Here is a 24,740-nt window from a genome sequence, read left to right on the forward strand (position 1 = left end):
CTTCCAACTTTTTGAACAATTTCAAAATTGTAACAGCTGGTCTATATATTCACTGTAATACTGAATATGTTAGAATCAGGTTAATAATTTTTCAATTAAAGAAACCCAAGGTAATAAGTGTATGTTTTTCTTTTCACACAGTGAATGTGAAGCAAAATTGCCTGACTCTTAAGAAGTCTTTCCAGGGCTGCATGAGGAACCTCAAGCTGACAAAAAATCAACACTCTGAAGACTTTGACTTCAGCAGAGCTTTTGATCTCCAGGGAGTCTTCCCCCATTCCTGTCCTAGCATTAAGCACTAACTTCCAGAGAATATATCCAAAGCAAACTGGAGCCATACCCATCTCGTCATTGCATTAAGTATCCTCCTTGACTCAGGATAAGTGTGCATTTTATGCCAGCAACAATTGCTGTTTATGAAAGTTACTTAGCTAAGTAATTTTGTACTGTACAACAAGTACCTCTATCAAAACAATCATTACCAGCAGTAACAGGATGAATATTTTAATATTCATCATTTACAATTTATTTTTGACGGTATTTACTGGAAAAGTTAAACTTTGTTCATTTTGAATACCTTAACTCTTTTGCAATTAAAGTGCAAATAAGACTTGTTCATCCGGCTTTTTGTATTTTGTACTTACGCCATCATCGAGCCTTTTAGACAGGAAGTAACGCTCTCCATTAAATGAGGTTGCTAACCTAGCACTTGGCCTTTTAAGCCCCAGGGTGTGATACTGTGTTAGTGAACGTTCAAAAGTCCAGCCTAATGACGCAGGAGAGCAAGTTCAAGTTCACCATGGGAATTTAAATTCAGTTAAGTAAATAAAAATGGCAATGTCAAAAATAGGATTAGTAACGTAACCATCACGTATTGTTTAAAAAAAAAACCAGCTGGTTCAATAAAGAAAAGGGCAACCAATAAGGACAAATGCAAATGACATTTGGCAGCACCACCACTTGCAGCTTCCCGCACAAGTAAAATGACGTCATTACTGGGAAGTACACTCAGTGGCTATGTTATTAGGTACCTGTAGCTAATAAAGTGTCTATTGAGTGTATATTTGTGGTCTGCTGCTGCTGCTGCTGCCCATCTAGTTCAAGGTTGGGGGGTTGAGAAATGTTCTTTTGCTGTTGTAAAGCATGGTTATTTGAGTTACTGTCACCTTCCTATCAACTTGAACCACTTTGGGCATTCTCCACTAACGTCTCTCATTAACAAAGCATTTTCGCCCACAGACATGCTTTTTGTACTATTCTCTGTAAACTCCAGAGACTGGTGTGTATGAATATCCCAGGTGATCAGCAGTTTCTGAGATACTCAGACTGCCCTGCATGAAACCAAAAATCATTCCACAGTCCAAGTCACTTAGATCACATTTTTTTCCCCATTTTGGGGATAGGTCTTACCATGTCTGCATGCTTTTATGCATTGAGTTACTTCCACATGATTGGCTGATTACAAGGCCCTTTGTTAGTTGGGGTCAACCATGATATGCAAGCCAGGGCAGTACAATATAGAGAGCAAGCTGTTGCCCATGCAGCAGGCTCCCCCTCTCCGCACAGCTGATGATGGAACGGCAGAGACCAATACAGTTTGACACCAGTGGCATTGTTGGAGTTGCCGATCAGCATTGAGCTCAAGGTAGGACAGCCTTAGGGTCTCCAGCTCCGGATAGCTCCTTGAGGTTTACTCCCAAGGTCCTCCCCATGCGTGGGTATAGCCGCAAGGCAGTTGGAGGTTTGCGATCAGAGTTTTCCTTATCTGAGATGAGCTGACAACCACAGTTGATGAGCCCCATCTGCTCAAAGCGACTGGTTTTAAGGCACCAGTAACCCATCTTTGCCCCTTCTGTCAGTAGAAGTTGTTCTGCCGGGCCTAGTAGCTAAGCCACAGGTGAAGGTCAGGAGCTGGACTTGGCTGGTTATCAGAGGCTATTTGAGATGTATGCCACTGGGAGCATTTAATAGATAGTGGGAGCTTATCCCCATTACCACCCCAGCTATAACAACGTTAAGGAACCTTGGCTAATTAGATATTTATATTAATGTATATTAACATTAATAAACATTACACCTAACAAAGTGGCACTGAGTGTATACTGCCTTTATTGTGTTCACAAGGGCCTTTGCTAAAGGCCTTCAGTAACTGAAAAAAGCAGCGTGCTGGTACTTACAAGACCAGTGTAGATGGGCAATAAAATGTTGGCCTTTCCAATGAAGCTGAGACCCTGAAAAATAGACATTTTATTTTAATTTCCCAGAGTGACTGATTCAAGATCTGTAGTAACTGACACATAACGGCCCTCTGAACAGACCCTGCCAGTCACTCATTTAAAAATAGTCATCAAGCTGAACAATAACTGGACCGTGAGGGTGAAACCAATATGGAGTACCAGAGAGAATATGGCTGCAGCACTCTGATTGCACAGCTAACAACTTTACATCATTTTCACCTTGTTTACCATGCAGGTATGTGCCCCAAGAGTTAAAAATCTACTCCTGATTCAAAAGTTACTTTCACACACGAAGTAAGGAAATAGACCTTTCTTTCCTTTTCAGTGACTGAGCCAGAAAAAGTTTCCTCCTTTCATGTAAGGAAGCCCAATAAAAATACTTGATACATTTGGTCTCAATCTTGATGATCTTAAAATTGACTTTTTTTCCATTAAAAAGCCTGAAATATCCAAAAGGTTTTCTTAAGGAATAGAAATTAAGAGTAATATAAGAACTTAACCCTCAAAACATTTCTTTATATGAACTTAAAGCAATTAATTAACCGCAAACACGAGGAAATCTGCAGATGCTGGAATTTCAAGCAACACACACTATACGCCTTGCTCACCCTCTGGGCTTTTTCCCCTCCTCCCCCTTTCTTTCTCCCTAGGCCTCCTGTCCCATGATCCTCTCATATCCCTTTTGCCAATCACCTGTCCAGCTCTTAGCTCCATCCCCCTCCCCACCCTGTCTTCTCCTATCATTTCGGATCTCCCCCTCCCCCTTCCCCTTTCAAATCTCTTACTAGCTCTTCCTTCAGTTAGTCCTGACGAAGGGTCTCGGCCCGAAACATTGACTGTACCTCTTCCTAGAGATGCTGCCTGGCCTGCTGCATTCACCAGCAACTTTTATGTGTGTTAATTAATTAACCTATAGTTTTCACTGGAGCAGCTGAGACTGAGGATAGATAAGATCATGACAGGCATTGACAGCATTGAAATGTTCAATACCAAGAGGGCATTTAGGGTGAGGGAGGTAATTTCAAGAGATGTGGGGCAATTCTTTTCCAAAAAAGAGTTGTGGGTGTCAGGAATATGTTGCCGAGGTGGTGGTAGAGGCAGAAAGATAAGGGGGTTTTAGGAGTAATTTAGATAAGGACATGAATGTAAAGAAACTGGAAGGATATGGACATTCTGTAGGCAGAAGAGATCAGTTTAATTGGCCATTTGGTTACTGATTGTTTCAGTACAACATTGTGGGCCAAAGGGCCTTTTCTTGTGCTATACTGTTCTATGTTCTATCCAGTGGGTGTTGTAAGCAAATTTCCCAAATATTGCCAAATAACATTGTGAAGGTACAAGAGGCTGGCTGAATATTGACAGGTTTGATCTAAATTTTACAAGAATACTGGGAGTTCCATTTTAAATCATAGTGTTATGTTATATGACTTCATTCCCTTTCACCTGCATCGCTATGAATCTGCTATAAAGTATAATTGCTTTTGTTTTCCAGCTTGAGCTGGAATCCAAAGTGTAACATCACAATTTCTCGGCACAAATTAGGTAGCCCATATCGATTGGAACAAGCCACACTTGTTTGAACAGCAGCTAATCCACTTGAACAAGGTATGCAGAGCCCTGTTGTAAGAGCACAAACAACCTCTACTCCCATCTGTAAACAACTTGTATGAATATGCTTTATTTCTGCTTCAAGAGAATCATCTGTACAGCTAAGTAAAAACAGGTGAAGGTGAGGTAATATTATTTAACACTTCTACAATGTTAAATGCCAATCACAAAAATGCTACAGGGCAGATATCGCAAAACTGGGGCGTTCTGTTTAGACTTTCAGTTGTTGGGCTACCCAGAGAGGAAGAAACTGCGTGGACAACAACATGAGGATTCCTTTTGAAATAGAGGGTTTATGTTCTTTTAAATAAGCAGCTGGTTAATCTGATAGGCATGACTAACCCTGACACTGGCGCCTGGGATGCTAATCAAGTTTTGATAGCTCATGAGGTTAGTAAAATGAAGCTGACTCCACACCACTTTAAACAAGATATCTAATCTCTTGCATTCCTGTCATACCATCTTATTTAATACCAATGGAAATTTTATACCTTCTCGTTAATTAAATAAAAACTCCAGCAATATCGTACTATGTGATCTTGGATATCTGGAATCAGAAATCTCCAGTCCCAGACACTGAAATGCTTCAGTTTTGTACTGTAGCTGATACATGGTTTTAGATTCAAGATTCAAGCTTGTTCAATGTCAGTTGGATCAAATGCAACACAAAAAAGAAACACTACCAGATAAAATAACCCAACAATAAAAAAACCACAATAACTATAAATACATAAGATAGCATATATACATTGACTGTACATCCATAAAGTGACATAAGGTGGCTGACAGAAAATGGTAGCATAGTTGTGGTGGGGTGAGTGGAAGAGTGGATTAGTGGGTGGAGGTGTTGATTAGTCTTCCTACTTGGGGATAGTAACTGTTGCTGAGTCTGGTGGTCCTAGTATGGATGCTACATAGCCTCCTGCTTAACAGTACATGAGCAGGATGGGTGGGATCCTTAATGACACTGCTGGCCTTTTCCCAGCACCTTTGTGTATCTACATCCTTGGTGCCGGGTAGGCTGGTGTCACTGATACATTGGGCAGGATTGACCACCCAAGTTGTAAAAATGTCTACAAATTGAATTACCTACAAATATGTGAAATAGGGCTATCTGTTTTAAGAAAGGATTTGCCGTTGAAACAATCTTTTTGTCATCACTTGAGACTGCTTTGGAAATGAAGCCAAATGAGGAAGGAAATTAAAATGAGAGAGGAGGCATAGAGGAATCATTTAGCACAATGCAAAGTAAGTGTTAGGTTGTTTTGAGTAAATATCCACATGCAATGAATGCCATTCACTTTCTGGGGGGGGGGGGGAGATGGGAAAATTTTACCAACACTTACATTTTAGTTTGGTCATGTGGTGTCTAAGGGAAACACATATATATAGCTGACTGGTAGAGAAAAAAACTGTTCGCTCAAGGCTATACTGAGCCATGAGACAAATCAGTCTGGGGGATTGGGGTATGAGGTGATCCTGAGGGACTGGCAAAGAAAATGGAAGACTTTCTCCATGACACAAAACTACTCTGTCAAAAACATAAACTTAAAATTTCCAGACTCTCTTTCAAGGCTTGTTGATGCAAAACATCCACATCTGCACTGTATTACACAACTCTAGTTGAATCCAACAAAAGGAAGCACACCCCAAATGGAATGATTTATAGCAAACTTGAATAGTGCGGCAGCAAGCTGCCTTGTACCCTCATTTCCAGTGCTGGCTGTCCATTCCACTGGATGGTTGAGAGTCAAATTGTTTAAACTCTCATTGCATGAATAAAAAGACTCAATTTCAGAGCCAGCTTCTCAAGATATTTGGTAATTTCGAAGTGTTTACAGAAATAAATAGCAATTATTATCCTGAGGAAGCCACAACACAAACCACAAATTTAAAGCAACCAGTAAGAATGTGATAGCTACCCCTCTTCAGAAAAGTAATTCCTATTTTGGAGTTCAGCTCAGACTTTTGAAGAAAATCAACTCTGTCTGTTTATTAACCTTTCTGTGAATTACTTTAGAAGCTACTACATTGTTTGAACTGTCAACCTGGTTACTGCTATTGCTTGCTAAGGATTTGAGTGACAAAAAAATGTCAGTCAAAAAGGAAGTCTTGCAAACTGTAAAACAGGTGATTAATCTAATAAGACAAAAATTTAGTGGTCAAGATGAATCAGCTGTAGCTACACTTATTCGGCAGTGTAAACAGCATGCAAGCCAAGATTGTCTGAGATTCAGTATTTCACTTGAGAGGGATGTTGGGTTTGTTTTCCATGGAATGCAGGAAGGCTGAGAAGAGACTTGCTAAAGTTGTACAAAATGATAAAGGGTACATATAGTAGGAAACTTGTTAATTGCAGACAATGTAAAACATTAGCATGTATGGGATTAAGGTAAACGGTAGAAAGCTTAGAGAGGATTTGAGAAATACATTCATCACTCGAAGACTCGTAGAAATCTTCCTAAGGGGCTGTTGGAGGCAGACATGCAATACTTAACTATCTAGATGAGCACTTGAATCACCAAGGCATAGAATGCTATGGACCAAGTACTAGAAAAATGGAATTTGTATTGATAGGTACTCAATTATCAGCATTGACTCAGTGGTACAAAGAGTATGTTTCTATCATGAAAACCTCCAAGGCTTTGCATTTAGTAATACTGGTGCCATTTGACCAGGTGTAGAAGCTTAAGATTGTCATAAATTCCCAAATAATGCTTATCTTGGTTGCACTAGCCAAGATTATTACCCCTTTTCATGATAGGTGCAGGAGTAGGCCATTTGGCCCTTCAAGCCTGCACCGCCATTCAGTATGATCATGGCTGATCATCCAACTCAGAACCCTGTACCTGCCTTCTCTCCATACCCCCGATCCCCGTAGCCACAAGGGCCATATCTAACTCCCTCTTAAGTATAGCCAATGAACTGGCCTCAACTGTTTCCTGTGGCAGAGAATTCCACAGATTCACCACTCTCTGTGTGAAGAAGTTTTTCCTCATCTCAATCCTAAAAGGCTTCCCCTTTATCCTCAAACTGTGACCCCTCGCTCTGGACTTCCCCAACATCGGGAACAATTTTCCTGCATCTAGCCTGTCCAATCCCTTTAGGATTTTATACAGTTCAATAAGATCCCCCATCAGTCTTCTAAATTCCAGCGAGTATAAGCCTAGTCAATCCAGTCTTTCATCATATGAAAGTCCTGCCATCCCAGGAATCAATCTGGTGAACCCTCTTTGTACTCCCTCTAAGGCAAAAATGTCTTTCCTCAGATTAGGGAACCAAAACTGCACACAATACTCCAGGTGTGGTCTCACCAAGGCCTTGTACAACTGCAGTAGTACCTCCCTGCTCCTGTACTCGAATCTTCTTGCTATGAATGCCTGCATACCATTGGCCTTTTTCACCGCCTGCTGTACCTGCATGCCCACTTTCAATGACTGGTGTATAATGACACCCAGGTCTCGTTGCACCTCCCCTTTTCCTAATCAGCCTCCATTCAGATAATAATCTGTTTTCCTGTTCTTGCCACCAAGGTGGATAACCTCACATTTATTCACATTAAATTGCATCTGCCATGAATTTGCCCACTCACCTAACCTATCCAAGTCACCCTGCATCCTCTTAGCATCCTCCTCACAGCTAACACTGCCGCCCAGCTTCGTGTCATCCGCAAACTTGGAGATGCTACATTTAATTCCCTCATCTAAGTCATTAGTATATATTGTAAACAACTGGGGTCCCAGCACTGAGCCTTGCAGTACCCCACTAGTCACTGCCTGCCATTCTGAAAAGGTCCCATTTATTCCCACTCTTTGCTTCCTGTCTGCCAACCAATTCTCTATCCACATCAATACCATACCCCCAATACCGTGTGCTTTAAGTTTGCACACTAATCTCCTGTGTGGGACCTTGTCAAAAGCCTTTTGAAAATCCAAATATACCACATCCACTGGTTCTCCCCTATCCACTCTACTAGTTACATCCTCAAAAAATTCTATAAGATTCGTCAGGCGTGATTTTCCTTTCACAAATCCATGCTGACTTTGTCCGATGATTTCACCGCTTTCCAAATGTGCTGTTATCACATCTTTGGTAACTGACTCTAGCATTTTCCCCACCACCGATGTTAAGGCTAACCGGTCTATAATTCCCCGGTTTCTCTCTCCATCCTTTTTTAAAAAGCGGGGTTACATTAGCCACCCTCCAATCCTCAGGAACTAATCCAGAATATAAAGAGTTCTGAAAAATTATCACTAATGCATCCACTATTTCTTGGGCTACTTCCTTAAGCACTCTGGGATGCAGACCATCTGGCCCTGGGGATTTATCTGCCTTTAATCCCTTCAATTTACCTAACACCACTTCCCTACTAACATGTATTTCCCTCAGTTCCTCCATCTCACTAGACCCTCGGTCCCCTACTATTTCCGGAAAATTATTTATGTCCTCCTATTCAATTGGTCTGCCATGTCCTTGTTCCCCATGATCAATTCACCTGTTTCTGACTGTAAGGGACCTACATTTGTCTTAACCAATCTTTTTCTTTTCACATATCTATAAAAGCTTTTACAGTCAGTTTTTATGTTCCCTGCTAGCTTTCTCTCATAATCCTTTTTCCCTTTACTAATTAAGCCCTTTATCCTCCTCTGCTGGACTCTGAATTTCTCCTAGTCCTCAGGTGTGCCGCTTTTTCTGGCTAATTTGTACGTTTCTTCTTTGGAATTGATACTATCCCTAATTTCCCTTGTCAGCCACAGGTGCACTACCTTCCCTGGTTTATTCTTTTGCCAAACTGGGATGAACAATTGTTGTAGTTCATCCACACGATCTTTAAATGCTTGCCATTGCATATCCACCGTCAACCCTTTAAGTATCATTTGCCAGTCTATCTTAGCTAATTCACGTCTCATACCTTCAAAGTTACCCTTCTTTAAGTTCAGAACCTTTGTTTCTGAATTAACTATGTCACTCTCCATCTTAATGAAGAATTCCACCATATTATGGTCATTCTTACCCAAGGGGCCTCACACCACAAGATTGCTAACTAACCCTTCCTCATTGATCAATACCCAGCCTAGAATGGCTTGCTCTCTAGTTGGTTCCTCGACATGTTGGTTCAGAAAACCATCTCACATACATTCCAAGAAATCCTCTTCCTCAGCACCCTTACCAATTCGGTTCACCCAATCTATATGTAGAGTGAAGTCACCCATTATAACTGCTGTTCCTTTATTGCACGCAATTCTAATTTCCTGTTTAATGCCATCCCCAACCTCACTACTATTGTTAGGTGGCCTGTGCACAACTCCCACCAGCGTTTTCTGCCCCTTAGTGTTATGCAGCTCTACCCATATCGATTCCACATCCTCCAGGCTAATATCCTTCCTTTCTATTGCATAACATGGGAGATAACTCCCATTGTGTTCAAGAAAAATATAAATGGAGAACATGACAGAATATTCAAACACCAGTTGACTTCAATATTTGTAAAGATAATGGTCATTGACTTCAGCAAGAGCAGTGTACATGCCCCTGTCTACATCAATGATGTTGAGGTTGAGAGAGCTTGGAGCTTCAGGTTCATAGGAATGAACATCACAATAGCTTATCCTTGTCCAACCACATAGTTCCAGGTCAAGTTAAAGTTTAATTGTCATTCAGCCATACATAAATATCCATGAATACAGCATTACTCTGGGGCCAGGTGGAAAACACGGTACCAACAGTCATACACAGGACAAGGCACATGTAAGATAGCAGTAAGATACAGTCAGACAAAAAAAATATAGTCCAAGTCCAGAGTCCATGAATGTAGAAGCAGTCTGCAGTGGAACACAATGAAGCTTGTCCTCTGCTGAGCTAACATTAGGGGGCAGTTTCGACTCCAGCATAGACCCTGCACCACACCACTTCTGGCACTCCAGTGGAGTGCCCAACTCCGATGCCTCCCTCTGGGTGGCTGCAAACAGGTGACACCGCAGCCTGAGGCTTAGGCCTATCTACATCGCTATCATTTGTACTTCATCGTTTACATGCACTGCACTTTTTCAGAAGCTTTATGCACTTTATTCTGCATTGTTATTGTTTTACCTTAATGTACTGTGTAATGATTTGATCTGTATGGACGGTATGCAAGACAAGCTTTTTACCGTACATGGAGACAATAATAAACCAGTTCTAATCCCAAAGGTCAGGAGAAAAGGATGGGCAGTTTAAATCTAAGGATTCCAAAACAATAGAAGGGACATTAATGACACCAATGACAATGGAATACTTCATCACTGAGCCAAAGTAGCAAAAGGTGCCTTTTCCTGCTTAAGGATGGGTTATGGTTGATGGATAAAGTCAGAGACTTACCATTTTGATCCAGGTCTCTGTGCAATACTCTCCATTATCACCACTGTTAATGGGATTGTACAGCTAATAGAGCTGCAGCCTCTCAGCACCGCGTGACCAAGTTCTCTCCATGACCCTGAGGATTACCTCTCAGACCCCAAAAAACACACAGGTTGGCAGGTTGACTGGCAACTGCAAACTGTCCTTGGAGCGCAGATGAGTAGTAGAATCTGAGGGGAGTTGAGAATAAGTTAAAGAGGGAATTATAAGGGAGAATGCAAATACTCGGGCCAGGTACAGACTAGATGCAAACATAAAGCTACATAGCTATAAAGAGATTTAGCGTATGGAATCTGAGAAATTCAGACAATCTGAATGTCTCATAAATAGGCAAGGTATTTTACACAGAATTAATAGCATAACCAGTTTTTAAACCCAATTCATCTTCATGAAACTTTACTATCATGGCCTTTTTATTCCTTATTGCCCCATTTACTTGACTTGCTTCCCCTTAAGTGCATCCAAATATAATCACTTCAACAACAATGTAAATATGATTGCAAGGTGTACTATTATTATTAAAATCCAAACCTACGATTTCCAAATAATTATATACATATTCAAAATGTACTTATACTAAAACTGAGTTACATTTTGGAAAGTATAAAAATGTTGTTTTCATAATTTTATTGGTATGTAACGTGAACTTGGTAAAGTACAATATACATTTGTACACATTCATAATGCTTCTGTGCCTTATCAGTAGTATTCAGAAGCTCACCATTCCTTCCATTGATGATTGGTTTATTATGGACACAGCTTAAAAGCACCATTGCCTACTTTTGGTGTTCTACTTCCATACACTCACTGAACAGGAATACACACACAGGATATTCTGCTCAGATCATCATCTCAGATGAATCAAAGGCTACCCCATGAATTACAAGTGGTTCTACAGGATAACACCTACCAATTTATACATCATCGCTCATCATGTAGCATTGATCTACTGTCAGTATCATCCATTGTACAATCAGATCACATATCAAGAAACATTGGTACGTACATGAATAATAGAATTTTCTTAAAAAGTCAAACAGAAATAATTTATATTTCAAGGTGATGATTCTCTCTATGTTTCATGGGCTAATTCATTAAAAGATTCAACGTCAGTCAGAATATATGGCTTGCAAGCCAGAGTTTTCCATCCAAAAATCTTGATTGGACCTTCAAAGATGACAGCTTCTTAAAAATCACAGGTTTCATGAGAACTGTATTGAATGAGTTGAAGTTGATTTTTCACCTTGGTTACCAGGTTCAAACAGAGCAGATGGTATTAAAATCTCCTCTATCTGCTGCCTGTAGAGCTCCTTGTGAATTGTGCATGATCCTCCAGAAAAAAAAACTGCATCCAATTGAGTATTTATATTAGCGTGGAAAACAGCTGTCCAGGCATATGTTGTTGGAAAATCTTTATTGTTTGTCTTCCTGATTTGGTGTGAAAACTGAAGGAAGAATTTCCAATAAAGGTCTCCTGATCAAGGGATTCCACTGAAGTAATTGTGAGAAATCATAACAGGACAAGATACCTGCCTTCCTTAAATGGAGCATCAAACTTAAATGCGGGGAGGTTAAGGTATAGTGATATAAAACCTTGGTTAGGCCACTGCTGGAGTATTGTATGCCGTTCTGGTCACCACACCATAAGAGGAGATGATTGCATGAGACAGGATATAGAGACAATTAACCAAGATATTCCCTAGGATGGTGTATTTCAGTTGTGTGAATTTTGATAGACCTTCCCCCCCCCCCATGGAAAAAGAGCAAACATGACTGATTTATTCAATATTATGACAGGCATATATAGGGTAGATATTAAGAAACTTTTCCATATAGCACTGGTGTCTAATTCCAGGGTGCAGTGGCTCAACAAGGTTTAAAGAGGACCTGAGAGAGAATGTGTGGCTGCAGACTGGCTGAGGGAGAGACGGAAGCTGTGACATTTACAATATTTAGGAATTTAGACAAACACTTGAACCATTAAACCATATAATGCTATGGGCAATGTGCTGGGAAATGAATTTGGACTGTTTCTGTTCCAGATGACTACGTGATTCTTTGAAATGTATGGAACAACCAGGTGAGGGTGCCTCATCCTTACAAACACAAAACAATCCTTGTTCTCCCAGCGCCAGTTGGCAATACAACACATTGGTGAGGCAATGGGGCCCAAGTTTGATCACATATCATCCATCCGGTAGTTAAGCTAGCAGAATGGAACCACTGCCTGTGTAGAGGCATCTCAATTCAATGAAACTAAAGTTGGGTGGGCCAATACTGCCAGATTACCATCCAGGTAATGAAGTTGCTGAATACTGAGCTTCTGCCACATATTAACATTTCGTGGTTCCAGAAATCAGCAATAAGAAACAAACAACATGAGGAAGTTATGATTAGGTAGGAGCAAAAAGTGTAAATTAACCTCTAATTTTGGAGGTCAGTCCAGGTTTGATTAGTCTGGAGCCATGCATTCAAGCCTCAATGTTTTTAGGAGCTACAGGTACATTGAAAGTTATATTCTTAAATGCAGCAGAGGAGATTCTCATACCTTCATGATGGCAAAGAGCCATGTTATAATTTTGATGGTAACCAGTTGTTCTGATTTAAAAACAAGCAGGCCTTCTAGACCCATATGTACCCCTACTCTAGCTGCCATCTTTGCTGATACAATAAAGGGTGGAAAGATAGTGAGGCTTCATGCCTCTTCACAAGCAGATTATTTGCAGGTCACTGGGGGTCACTTTGTAGGATCGTGTGATAAACATGAAGGACCCTGTTCCCCCCCAGAGCCCTCTCAATTCATCCCAACTCTGTCGGGAATCAGTAAATATGTGAATAAACAGAGGTAGCTTTGCACAGACATTTCAGAAAACACAATGTTATAAAAATTGCATCTACAATAAACATATAAAAGTGGAAATTGTTCTCAAACACATAAAAACAAATGGTTATAAATACACTATAGTTTCCACTGCACCTCTGGCAGTGGAGTTATTACTAATGAGGGTTTTTATGAACTCTTACTGTAGTGTTAAAAATTAAAGTCATAATTAAACCTTCTGGAGGCAGGTAAATTGGAGTGTTAGCAAAATGTTCTCTGGAAAAACTTATCCAGATCTGGTAACAAGGAGAATTTTCCCCCATTCACTCGATCTTTCCACTTCATTAGTTTTTGGATGGGTCCTTCTCCTCAACTGGTGAGATGGGAACCATTTTCATTCCAGGCACCAAGAGACCTCAAAGGAAACCAATGCGAGGTATGGCACCGTCAATCTCTAATGCTACTCTGACCTATCAGTGGATCCTAGTCCAACATCTCTGAAATACTTATGACCACTGTTTTTACAACAGTCAAAGAAGAGCCATAAAGAAATGGCATTTCAGAGCACTGCTAACCGTTGATTGAAGGGTGGGTTCGCGTTGAACAAGCCGTATTGTGAGTGGCAAGGCTGTAATCACCCAAACTCATTTAAAACAGCTATCTAGGAGGCAGGAATAGATCAATACATGCTAATCCACTGGCATTCCGTTATGCTATGAAGCTCTATGTGTTTTATTTTCCTTTCTAGTAACACTGTTCACAGTCTAGATAGAGAATTGAACTCTTTAATATTACTGATTAAACTCTAAGATTTCATTCCGAAGACTGAAAACATTCCTTTAACATTGTGACTCCTGTATGTTTACTTCCCCCTTAATCAGCATTGAAATTATTTTCCAAAGTATCCCAAGGAACAGACCTTCCATTTTGCAGCACTGTCTGAATCTCGTTAAACTTTGGTTTTCCAAGTCGTAATCATAACCACAAATGTATATCACAATGGCAAAGAAGCAATCGTCTCGATGAGAGATCAGTCACTGCTTGCCGCTCAAGGAACTGAGTGCCTTAAGCAACACGTGAAATTTTTAGAGTTATAATGCATGCAGTTCATTTTCACCTCATAACTAACTGTGTTGCTTCTCAACAGGAAAAAGAAAGAAAGTGCAAAAAGAAATTGACATTGTTTACTCAGAATAGATAGCCAATACTCCCAGCCTCAAAAGTACGTATTAAAGATAGAGAATGAAGAGAAGACAAAGGCTACAATCTGGAGCAGCAAATAAGATGTCAGAGGAACTTGGCAGGTCAGGCAGCACCTGTGGTGTGAAAAGGGACAGTCAATGTTTCAGGATGCAACCCTCCATCTGGACCTAAAGACAGATGGGATTTAGCCAGTATAAAAAGGTGAAGGAAGGGTGAAGCTTGAGCTAGCAAGCAATAAGTGGATCCAGGAGAGGTGAGATGATAGGTAGACACAGGAGAGTAGGGTGGAAATCACAGCAGAGGCCTGGGGTTGGTAGGTGGAGGCAACAAAGGGCTGCAGATGATGGACTCTGTTAGGAAAGTCCACCCACCAAATGTCCTATTTCTCAAGTTTTTTCTCAAGTTAAGACAGCATAAAACATTGTAATTTGGGGGGGGAGGGTGAGGAAAGATGGTGTACAGTAGAACACCTGGTAGAAGTGCCGTGTCAAGCTTCAGTGACAGTTTAATCCTGACCTCAGGTGCTGTTTGTGTGGAGTTTGCACGTTCCCCCTTGTGAATGCATGGGTTCCTTCCAGGCCCTCTGGCTTTCACCCACGCCCAAAACCATGCAGACTGGTGGTTAATTAGTCATTCTAAATAGCCACATGTGTGTCATGAATGATAGAATAGAATCTGTGGGCAATTAATTAGAGTGTGGGGAGAATAAAATGGAATGAGTGTAAAATGGTCAGAGGGGACTCAATGGGTCAAAAGGTTTATTTCTGTGCTGTTTGATCATCCAGGATTCCAGATCCTTAAACAGGTAATGTCTGGATTTCATGGCTGTAATATAATAACACCTTAAAAAGTCAACCAAATCTGGTGATGATATTAAAGTGAATGGAACGTGTGTTATGTGCACCAGAATCCCCAATTTGCACTCTCCCAAAAGCAGTTTCAACAAATGACCTGTAATGTGAGTATGCTGCTCTAAATACGATTACATCATGCACTCTGCTTAAAGAAACAAATGAAAGTGCATTGCACAGATCAAGCAGAAGACCACGTGGAAAGGGTTAAATGAGCCACTGTGGGAGTAAGCTCTCGTGAACCATTAACACTGACAAAGACCAAAATGACCCTCTCTACGTATTCCTCCTAGTTGTATATATATACACTCTATGTAAACAGGAAGTTTAGTCAGTTGTACAGCATAGTTAATGGTTTTACTGTGGTACATGTAACTGATAGGATTTCTTCCACCGCACCCGAGAGGAATAGGATTACTTGCTGCTAACATGATTAAGTCATTAATAAGCACTATCCAATGAAGAATAGGCTAAGAAAACTCTTGCATAACTGAATTTTTAAAAAAGCAAACTACATTTTTTCTAGGAGGCTGAGAAATTAGTGGAAGTCAAATATATCCGATTCCCCCCACCCCCACCCAACCAAAAAATGTGCTCAATTTTCGCAAGTCAGAGAAAGACCCCAAGAATCTGCCAGCAACTTTCATGTAGAGATGGGCTCTCTGAACAGCACGGCAGTGTTGAAGTGATCCAGCAGTTATGTTAAAGCACCAGAACAATCTAATGAGCTTAACTGCAGACTAATATCTGAACAGGGGGTGATCATTCAGCCCTTCGATTCTGTCAAACCGGTCTATGAGCCAGTGGCTGACCTGTGACCCAGCTCCGTACTCATTAGCTCAGGATGTATGAAGATGACCAGAGGTACTCAATCACAGAGTAGGCCAATGAGTTATCTTCACATATTGCCTCACTTTCTGCTAATAGCACACAACATCACAGCAGACTAGTTCCTCAGGAGATATCAAATTCCAGCCAAAGTACCAATAGCACACAGTCAACAGGCACTGCCCAATAGAGATTAGGTTACACAGTGATGTCTTCCTCCATCTTGAAAATCAGCTTCCTACAGATTTAAAAAAAAAGCATAACAGGGTTTTATTTCCAGAGGGTCTGAGGCCTTGTTTGCTTGCCGTGTCCACAACTCATCTCTCTGTATATACACAGGCTCCATGAGAGCCATCTTTGAAAGTCTGGCATTTAGTTTATTGCAAAACAAAATTCCAGGCTGATTTGTAACTCAGCTCAGGGTCATGTGCCAACAGGAATTCCGTTTTTGTGCAGGTGCAACTATCATCCTCTTTATGTAACAACTTCCCGTCTTATCAGATCTATGGAATTTGGCACAGTTTCCATTCACTTCGGAATAGCTTTTGTAGAAAAAAAATATATCCTTGTTGATCCTTTGGCTGCTCTCCATTCTGTGTCCATGAACTTTGACGGCACAATTATTACTTCCCTATACTACCACCCTCCCCACCCTAAAAAAAAGCAAAGTAAAACATGATTGGTTATGTCTGTGGCTCATTCCGAATGTGTAGTCTGCTTAAATGCTGCAATTGTTTAAAATGCACATTCCTTCCAGACCATATCCTTAATGTTTCTGTCTGGCATGCCGACTTGTTTCATAAACACCCCCAGATGAGTTACTGCAAGTTGTTCATTTTAGGTCACGCACAAACATTCGACTGATTCCAACATGCTGAGGTGCTTGAGGAAGCGTCCAGATGATGGGAGTCTTGTTGGTGCTCTGAATACCCAACTGAATGACAATGCAGCTGCATGAAATGCCTTAATCAGATGAGTAAGATGGTGACTACCAAAATGATCACCTTCCAATGCAGAATCTGTACCAGTAACAACAGCTGAAAGCCTTAAGATGCAAAGGCTCCATTATAAACCACCATTGTTCTCGGAAATCCCAACAGTTAAATTCACCACTCTGCTGCTTCAGGATTCTTCAATGCTCCTTCACTCTTCAGCAAATAACCTTACAGTGTTCTGGGTTTAATGACCCAAGTTGCATTGGGATTTAAATGGTACAAGTCTAGAATGTATGTGTTGAGGTCCAGGCAGCGCTCTCCTGCAAAGAGGAAAAACACATTGTAAATAATGAAATTCAAATGGCCACGTAAAGAAATGAAGTTGCTGGAATGGTGCCACACATTCCAACCTGGTGGTTCAACTTCCATACAATACAGTCAGGTATTAGACCAAATGCATGTTTAAGTACCCCAGTGAAAATAGAACCATTATCATAGATTTTTTTCATTTCTACTCTCAGCTCATGATTATTTTAATGAGCTACTTTGTCTGCCTCCTTGGATGGATTGCAGAGAGCCCTGGTCTGACATGCAGGTCTGGTCGATGTGTCCTGATCCAGAGCAATGCATTTGACTCTTAACTGTCCTCTCTCGGAAGTGATCCTCTAAAGCTGCTCAGTTGTGCCAAAACTTCCACATCAATACCTAATGCCTTCACCACTGGGCTTGCAGGGGTTTATGACTGTGTCTTGCTCAGGGGCAGTAAGGAATGTGCAACAAATGTTGGCTTTGTCAACAATGCTCAGATCCAATGATTGAATAAAAAAATCCAACTCCCCAGTACACCCACAGCCAAGGTTTACAAAAAGGAAATTGTCTGGCCCTTTTTCCACTGCCAATCCCATGGGATCAATCAATTCTGTGTTAATCAAACCCAAGAGCAGCTGATTTAGTGGAAAGGGAATCATAACCAATAATTACTTTATTCACTAAACAGGAGGAAAATTTCCTGAGGCCACTGAATCATCAAAATTGAAAGCGATTTATAACTTAGAAAATTTATATGCCAGATTTTTTTTTTAAATCACCTGTTAATAATAATTCCACTTATTAACTCTTAGTCTGTAATTCTACATAAATATGTTGAGGGTCTCCACTTCAACCAACATTTCAAGCAGTGAGTTCCTGACTTCCCCACCCCACACCCAAATCCCACTTTACTCAATTAGTGCCAAAGACTGCCTTGAAATTCTTCTATCAATTAATTTATATACAGGTCCCCATATTATTGGTCTTTCTGGTACATATTGCTAGCCCTCTCATAATTTAATGTATCTCAATTAAATCTCCCCCCAGTCTCATTCAATGCAAGGAAAATAACTGCATCCTAACCCATCCCTCCGCAGAACTAAAGATTTCCAGCCTTGACAGAATCGTTGTAAATCCTTGCTCTCTGTTCTTGACATAAGTCAACTTTCCAAGCAGAAGCCATGTTTAACATATTATTTTTATCAATATTTTGTGGATCAAAGGTAGATATGACAATAATACTAATTCATCTCTCATAGATTTTAATACTTTAAAAAATCCTACCTATATTTCCACCAATTTCGAACAAATAATTGCTCTGTCCATTGAGAGGCACTGTGGAATTTGTGCTGTGAAGGGAGAATAAACATTTAATTTGGAATATCAACACAGACAAAATGCTGGAGAAACTCAGCAAGTCAGGCAGCATCTACGGAGGGAAATAAACAGTTGGTATTTCAGTCTAAGACTGGAAGGAAGGAGCCAAAACCAGAATAAGGGGGCAGATCCTGTCTTCTGTAGTAGACAGAGCAAAGGTGCTCGATGAAGCAATCCCCCAATCCGTGTCGGGTCACACTGATGTAGGGGTCGCTCTGAAGCACCAGGTACAACAGATGACCCTGACAGACACGCAGCGGAAATATCGCCTCAGCTGGAAGGACATTTTAGGGCCCTGAATTGTGGTAAGGGAGCAAATTTAAGGGCAGGTGTAGCATTTGTCCAGTTTGCAGAGATAAGTGCCAGAAGAGATATCAACAGGGAGGGACAGGTGAACAAGAGAGTCATGTAAAGAGTGATCTCCCCAGAAAGTGGAGGGGAGGGAAAGATGTGCTTAGTGGTAGGACCCTGTTGGAGATGGCAGAAGTTACAGAGAGTGATGTCCTAAATACAGAAGCTCATGGGGTGGTAACTAAGGACAATGGGAACCCTATACTTGTTATGATAGTGGGAGGATGGGTGTGGACAGATGTGTGGGAAAAGGAAGACATGAAGTGAGGACAGTATCAATGGAAGTGGAAGGGAAAGCCCGTTCTTTAAAAAAGAGGACATATCAAATATTCCAGAATAAAAAGTCTCATCCTGAGAACAGATGCAGTAGAGATGTGTGAACCGACAGAAGAAAATAACATTTTTACAAATGACAGGGTGGGAAGAGGTAAGATAATTGTGAGAGTCAGTAGATTTGTAAAAGATGTCAGTGGACAATCCATTTATATTTATATTTTTATGTATAGATGTGTCTCACTGCCTTTCATGGCGTTGGGTTTCTTTAGAATATTAAACTGACATGAAATTTAATGCAGAACATTCATTTCTCTCTGTATAATTGTTTAATTACATCAAACATAGAAGAGTACAGCACAAGAACAGGCTCCTCAGCTCATAATGTCTGCACCAAATATGATGCAAATTAAACTAAGTGTCTTCTGCCTCACATGATCCTTATCCCTTCATTCCCTGCAGCACCATTGTATCTGCTACTCCATTGTCCCTGGCAGTTCGTTCCAGATGTTTACCAACATCTGAATAAATAAAACTTACCCCACACATCTCGTTTAAACTTTTCCCCTCACCTTAAGTGCATGTCCTCTAGTGCTTGACATTTCTACCCGGGGCACAAAAAGATTCTGACTGTCTACCCTATCTAGGTCTCTCATAAATTTATAAACTTCTTACGGGTCTCCCTTCAGCCTCTGATTCTCCTTAGAAAACAATGTAAGTATGCCCAACCTTTCCTTGTAGTTTACATCCTCTAATCCAGACAGTATTTTAGTAAACCTTCTCTACGTCCTTCCAAAGCCTTCACATACTTCAATGGGGCAACCAGAATTGCATACAATGCTAAATGCAGCCTACCCAAAATTAATCTGGCTGCAAAACAACTTCCTCTTATACTCAAGGCTCTGTTTAATGAAGGTAAGCATGCATCCGATAGAGCTTGCATAGTCATTTTCAGGGAGTTGTGATTTTGACCCAAAGATGCTTCTGCACATCAATGCTGTGAAGTGCCTTGTTACTAACTGTACAACTTCCTTCACATTTGACCTCGCAGAGTGCAACAATTGTTTGGATTAATTCCACCTGCCTTTTCTCCACCCATATCTGTAACTGATGGTTACTTACTAATTTGCATGTTACAATTTTTTTATGCAAAGGTGAGGGCTGCTTGAGAAAAAGTTTTCTGTAAACCACCTGAGAGAAGGGAGCAAAATAATATAAGGTAAACATTACTTCTATTGTTTATGATTTACGAATAGGCGTACCTCATCCATTCTGAATTACAACTTTATTTTGTAGTATTGCCGAAGGAGGCATAAACGTCAGCTTGACATACTTGGCAGTGCTCTGGTGTCTGAATCAGGCCCTGTTCCAGAATTCAGTGTGTGACTTCAGCTAGCACCTTGCTGTGGTTTACATAGATTGCTGTGTTCTTGGAGCTTTTGACTAATAGGTGGGATATTAAAGCCAGACCCATCGAGATGAATGTACAAGAACCTACGACACTATAAGAAAAGAAGCTGTCACAGGCACACAGGAAAATGAGCAACCACCTTTAGGCTCCATCCTTCTATTTGGAACATGGGTACTCTGCTGGTGCATTGTTCCTCCATCAACATCAAGTGTAGCACAACAGGCCAATTGATCTTTACCCTCACGTTTCCAAAATATTCTACCACAATTTTATTTCATGACCGTAAGACCATAGCAGGAGAATTAGGCCACTTGGCCCATTGAGCCTGTGCAACCATTCAATCATGGCTGATTCTTTCTCCCCCAGCCTTTCCCCCGTAACCTTTGATGCTATGGCCAGTCAAGAACCTATCAAACTCTGCCTTAAATACACCCAGTGACTTGGGCTCCATAGCTGCCTGTGTAATAAATTCCACAAATTCACCACCCTCTGGCTAAAGAAATTTCTCCACATCTCTGTTATAAATGGATGTCCTTCTATCCTGAGGCTGTGCCGTCTTGTCCTAGACTCTCCCACCATGGAAAACATCCTTTCCACATCTACTCTGTCTTGGCCTTTCAACATTCGAAAGGTTTCAATGAGATCTCCCTCGCCCCCGCCCCCCCATCATCCTTCTGAACTCCAGCGAGTACAGACCCAGAGCTGTTAAACGTTCCTCGTATGATAACCCTTTTATTCCCAGAATCATCCTTGTGAACTTCCTCTGAACCCTTTCCAGTGCCAGCACATCTTCCCTTAGATGAGGAGTCCAAAACTCTTCATAATATCCAAGGTGAGGCCTCCCCAGTGCCTTATAAAGCCTCAGCATCACATCCTCGCTCTAGTATTCTAAACCTCTTTAAAAAAAATGAATGCTAACATTGCATTTGCCTTCCTCACCACCAACTCAACCTGTAAGTTAAGCTTCAGGATGTTCTGCACAAGGACTCCCAAGTCCCTTTGCACCTTAGATTTTTGGATTTTCGCCCCATTTAGAAAATAGTCTGCACATTTATTTCTACTACCAAAGTGCATGACCATGCATTTCCTACCATTGTATTTCATTTGCCACTCTCTTGCCCATTCTCCTAATCTGTCCAAGTCCTTCTGCAGCCTACTTGTTTCCTCAACACTACCTGCCCCTCCACCAATCTTCATGTCATCTGCAAACTTGGTAATAAAGCCACCTATTTTATCATCCAATTATTTATATACAGCATAAAAAGAAGCGGTCACTACACCAACCCCTGTGGAACACCACTAGTCACTGGCAGCCAACCAGAAAAGGATCCTTTTATTCCCACTCGCTGCCAATCAGCCAATGCTCTAACCATGCCAGTAATTTTGCCCTACTCATGAATGCCATGTTGCCTAATCACTTCTTTCCTATACAATATTTTCACTTCCTTCTCTGTCCTGAAGGAGGGTCTCAGCCCAAAATGTCAACTGTCCTTTCATCCCATAGATGTTGTATGACCTGCTGAGTTCCTCCAGCATTTTGTGCATGCTTTCTTTCTCTAACCCAGAGAGCTGTGAAGGCTATATCCTTGAATATATAAAAAGCCAAGATCAATAGATTTTTTTTCCCTCTAAATCAGTAGGGCAGTCAAGGTTTAGGTGAATAAGGCAGAAATGTGAGCCGAGAAGTTGGATCTACTGTGATTTCATTCAACATTTTCTATTCTGCTCACTTTGTTAGCAACTACCCCCAGATTATATACATGTCTACACAAAAGGGGAGATTTACAGTGACTGTTAACCTACCAAACTGCACAGCTTTGTAATGTGAAAGAAAACTCAGAGTGAACGTCCGTATAGACAGCTTCAAGGGTGAGGACTGAAACAGATGCTACAAGTTAGTGGCTCCACTAAACTGCACCACTCTTTTTGTTTTCTAATCTTTTAAAGTTCTGATAATCAGTGATCAACCTGAAATCTCCATTCAGTTTCTTTCTCAATGCTACACCTAAACTGCTGAGAAATATTTTTATTTCTCCTTTGATATTACTTAAACTGAGAAACTAACTTACCCTACTGCTAATTATATTAAATTACCACAATTTTATTTGCAATCATGTTCATTTTCCTTCTTTCTTATATTCCTTGATTGAGAAAGGCCAAAGAGATAGGCAGGTTTTGGTACAACATTATTCCCTTTGACTGCAGAGGAAATAACCAGAGACCATAAATTTAAAGTCACTGTTCTCATGTAAGGTCTTGGACTTGAAATGTTAATTATGTTTATCATTCCACAGATGGCGCCTGACTTGCTGAGTGTTTTTTTAAGGTTTTATTTCAGGTTTCCAAAATCTGCAGTTTTCATTTAAAGTTAATGGGAAAAGTGAGAAAGGAGAGATGAGAAGATATTTTCTCAATCAACATGTTGTTATGATTTGGAAGAATTTCTTTTCCTCCAGGAACTCACCTGTTTTCACAGTGAAACCTAGCCAAAATATCACTTGCTTTGGTCTCACTGTCCAGCTGAATGGCCATGGAAACCTTTGAGAGCTTTGTGGCGTAAACGCGAATAACTCCCTCTGGTATGTCCAGCTGCAGAGAAAGAGAATATTACATTTAATCTCACACATTGGAATGTATTCTAATAAGTAATTCTTGTTTATACTGTCTCCCTTATGGAAACCACCATATTTCAATTCTGGTTATATTTACTTCACCATTACAGTGCCTGTGTAGCATTAATATGAATATGTAAGTAGAGTTAATACTAAATCTGCGGTGTAGAGGAAAGCCAAAGACCTGACATCAACAAGACTAAACAGGATCTCAATATAATCAGCATCCTGACAGGCAGCTGGGGAGAATCTTATCCAAAACAACCCAGTCTGGGGAAGATAAGTCAAGGCTGCTGGAGTCATTAGAGAGAGCTGTCAGAGAACCCAGGCTGAGGTACGCAGATGAGACAGGAAACGATGAGCATCAACCTCCACCTGATGATGGGCCCACCCTGTGGTGAGAAGACTTGTTGCTTAAAGCATCACTGACACACCATAGTAAAGCAGCAGCAAATGAACAATTTTGCATTGCTTCCTATCATTATCCAGAATGCCATTTTGGTCTGCATTTCAGGAAAAGTGCAATGGTCTAGAGAAGGGTTAGAGTAAAGAAGGGTTTTATGAGGAGCTTTGAGTTAAGAAACCTTGATTATGCCGAAAAGATGAGAAAAATAAGATTTTTCTCCTTGAGGAGGCCAAAAGTGATCTCCAAAATAAGAATGAGTTTGAATAAATTACTGTTTTGTCTCGCACCTGAGGGGATTAACCGAGATTATAGATGTAAAATAACCATAAAAAGATCTAAAGGAGAAATTAGGAAATATTTTCTCATTCAGAATGTTGTGATTTGGAATAAAACTACATGAAGAGATACTGGAAGTGACTCAACTAATTTAAACATAGAGCAAAGGAGGTGCTTGAGGAATCTTAAACAAGCTCAAGGACTGATTTTTTTCCCCCAAAGGGTCAGCACATGCATCAAGTACACAGAGCTGTGATGATGAGCGGAGGGGAAATACCAGCATAGAAGTGTACCTTAAAGCTGTGCCCCAGAGTACTTGGGCTTAAGTTCACACCTGTCATGTCCCACATGGCAGGTTCCTGGTTTCTATTCCGACCTCGGGGAGAGCTCCCAGATGGGGGTGGGCAGTTTCCCTTGAAGGCAGGAGGGAAAAAAAATGAAGGCGGAGTCAGCCATGTCACTTTTGTCCGTCTCCTGCTCTCGCTTTCGTTCATCTTCCGCACTTGGGCTATCATAAAAGAAGGAATCTGAGTAAGATAAGAGAAGAATCAGAGTTAATAACAATGAAGCTTAATAGTCAAGATTGTTCCTCTTAGAGTAAGCCTATACTCCACACACAATATTGTTTGCACAGGAATAATTGTAACTGTGAAGATTGCAGCACAAGTCCCACTGTTACCTTCCTGAAAATAGCATCTCACGCACCACCTCAATGAATGGCATGAATACCGCATGTTATTGAAGATGAACTCAAATATTTTATCATTTATTAATCCAAACAGTCTGTTAGCAGTCTGATGAATTACTGCTTGTCAACATCTAGCGTTGAAATAAATCTTCATAAAT

At 40.7% G+C, this 24,740-nt stretch overlaps 2 protein-coding genes across 12 annotated transcripts in view; one reads left to right on the forward strand and one right to left on the reverse strand.

Moving 5' to 3' along the window:
• The window catches only part of lama1 (laminin, alpha 1), a 346,500-nt gene extending 345,958 nt beyond the window's left edge, over positions 1-542 (forward strand). For both annotated transcript variants that reach the window (XM_072259264.1, XM_072259251.1), the window contains exon 63: positions 142-542. In XM_072259264.1, the coding sequence (XP_072115365.1) occupies positions 142-302 (161 nt within the window). In that variant the 3' untranslated portion in view covers positions 303-542. The remainder of the gene's footprint in view (positions 1-141) is intronic.
• Positions 543-10,853: 10,311 nt separating this feature from the next.
• Positions 10,854-24,740, reverse strand: part of arhgap28 (Rho GTPase activating protein 28) — a 227,636-nt gene continuing 213,749 nt past the window's right edge. For 9 of the 10 annotated variants that reach the window (XM_072259288.1, XM_072259280.1, XM_072259275.1 and 6 more), the window contains 4 exons: positions 24,188-24,421; positions 23,065-23,189; positions 18,473-18,537; positions 10,854-17,199 (listed from right to left, as the gene is read on the reverse strand). In XM_072259288.1, coding sequence (XP_072115389.1) covers positions 17,108-17,199; positions 18,473-18,537; positions 23,065-23,189; positions 24,188-24,421 — 516 coding nt within the window. In that variant the 3' untranslated portion in view covers positions 10,854-17,107. Of the gene's footprint in view, positions 17,200-18,472; positions 18,538-23,064; positions 23,190-24,187; positions 24,422-24,740 lie in introns of those variants that run through there. The other variant, XM_072259336.1, reaches the window with a different exon arrangement.

Source organism: Mobula birostris, chromosome 1 (assembly GCF_030028105.1).
Source record: "Mobula birostris isolate sMobBir1 chromosome 1, sMobBir1.hap1, whole genome shotgun sequence".
Classification (NCBI taxonomy): Eukaryota; Metazoa; Chordata; class Chondrichthyes; order Myliobatiformes; family Myliobatidae; genus Mobula; species Mobula birostris.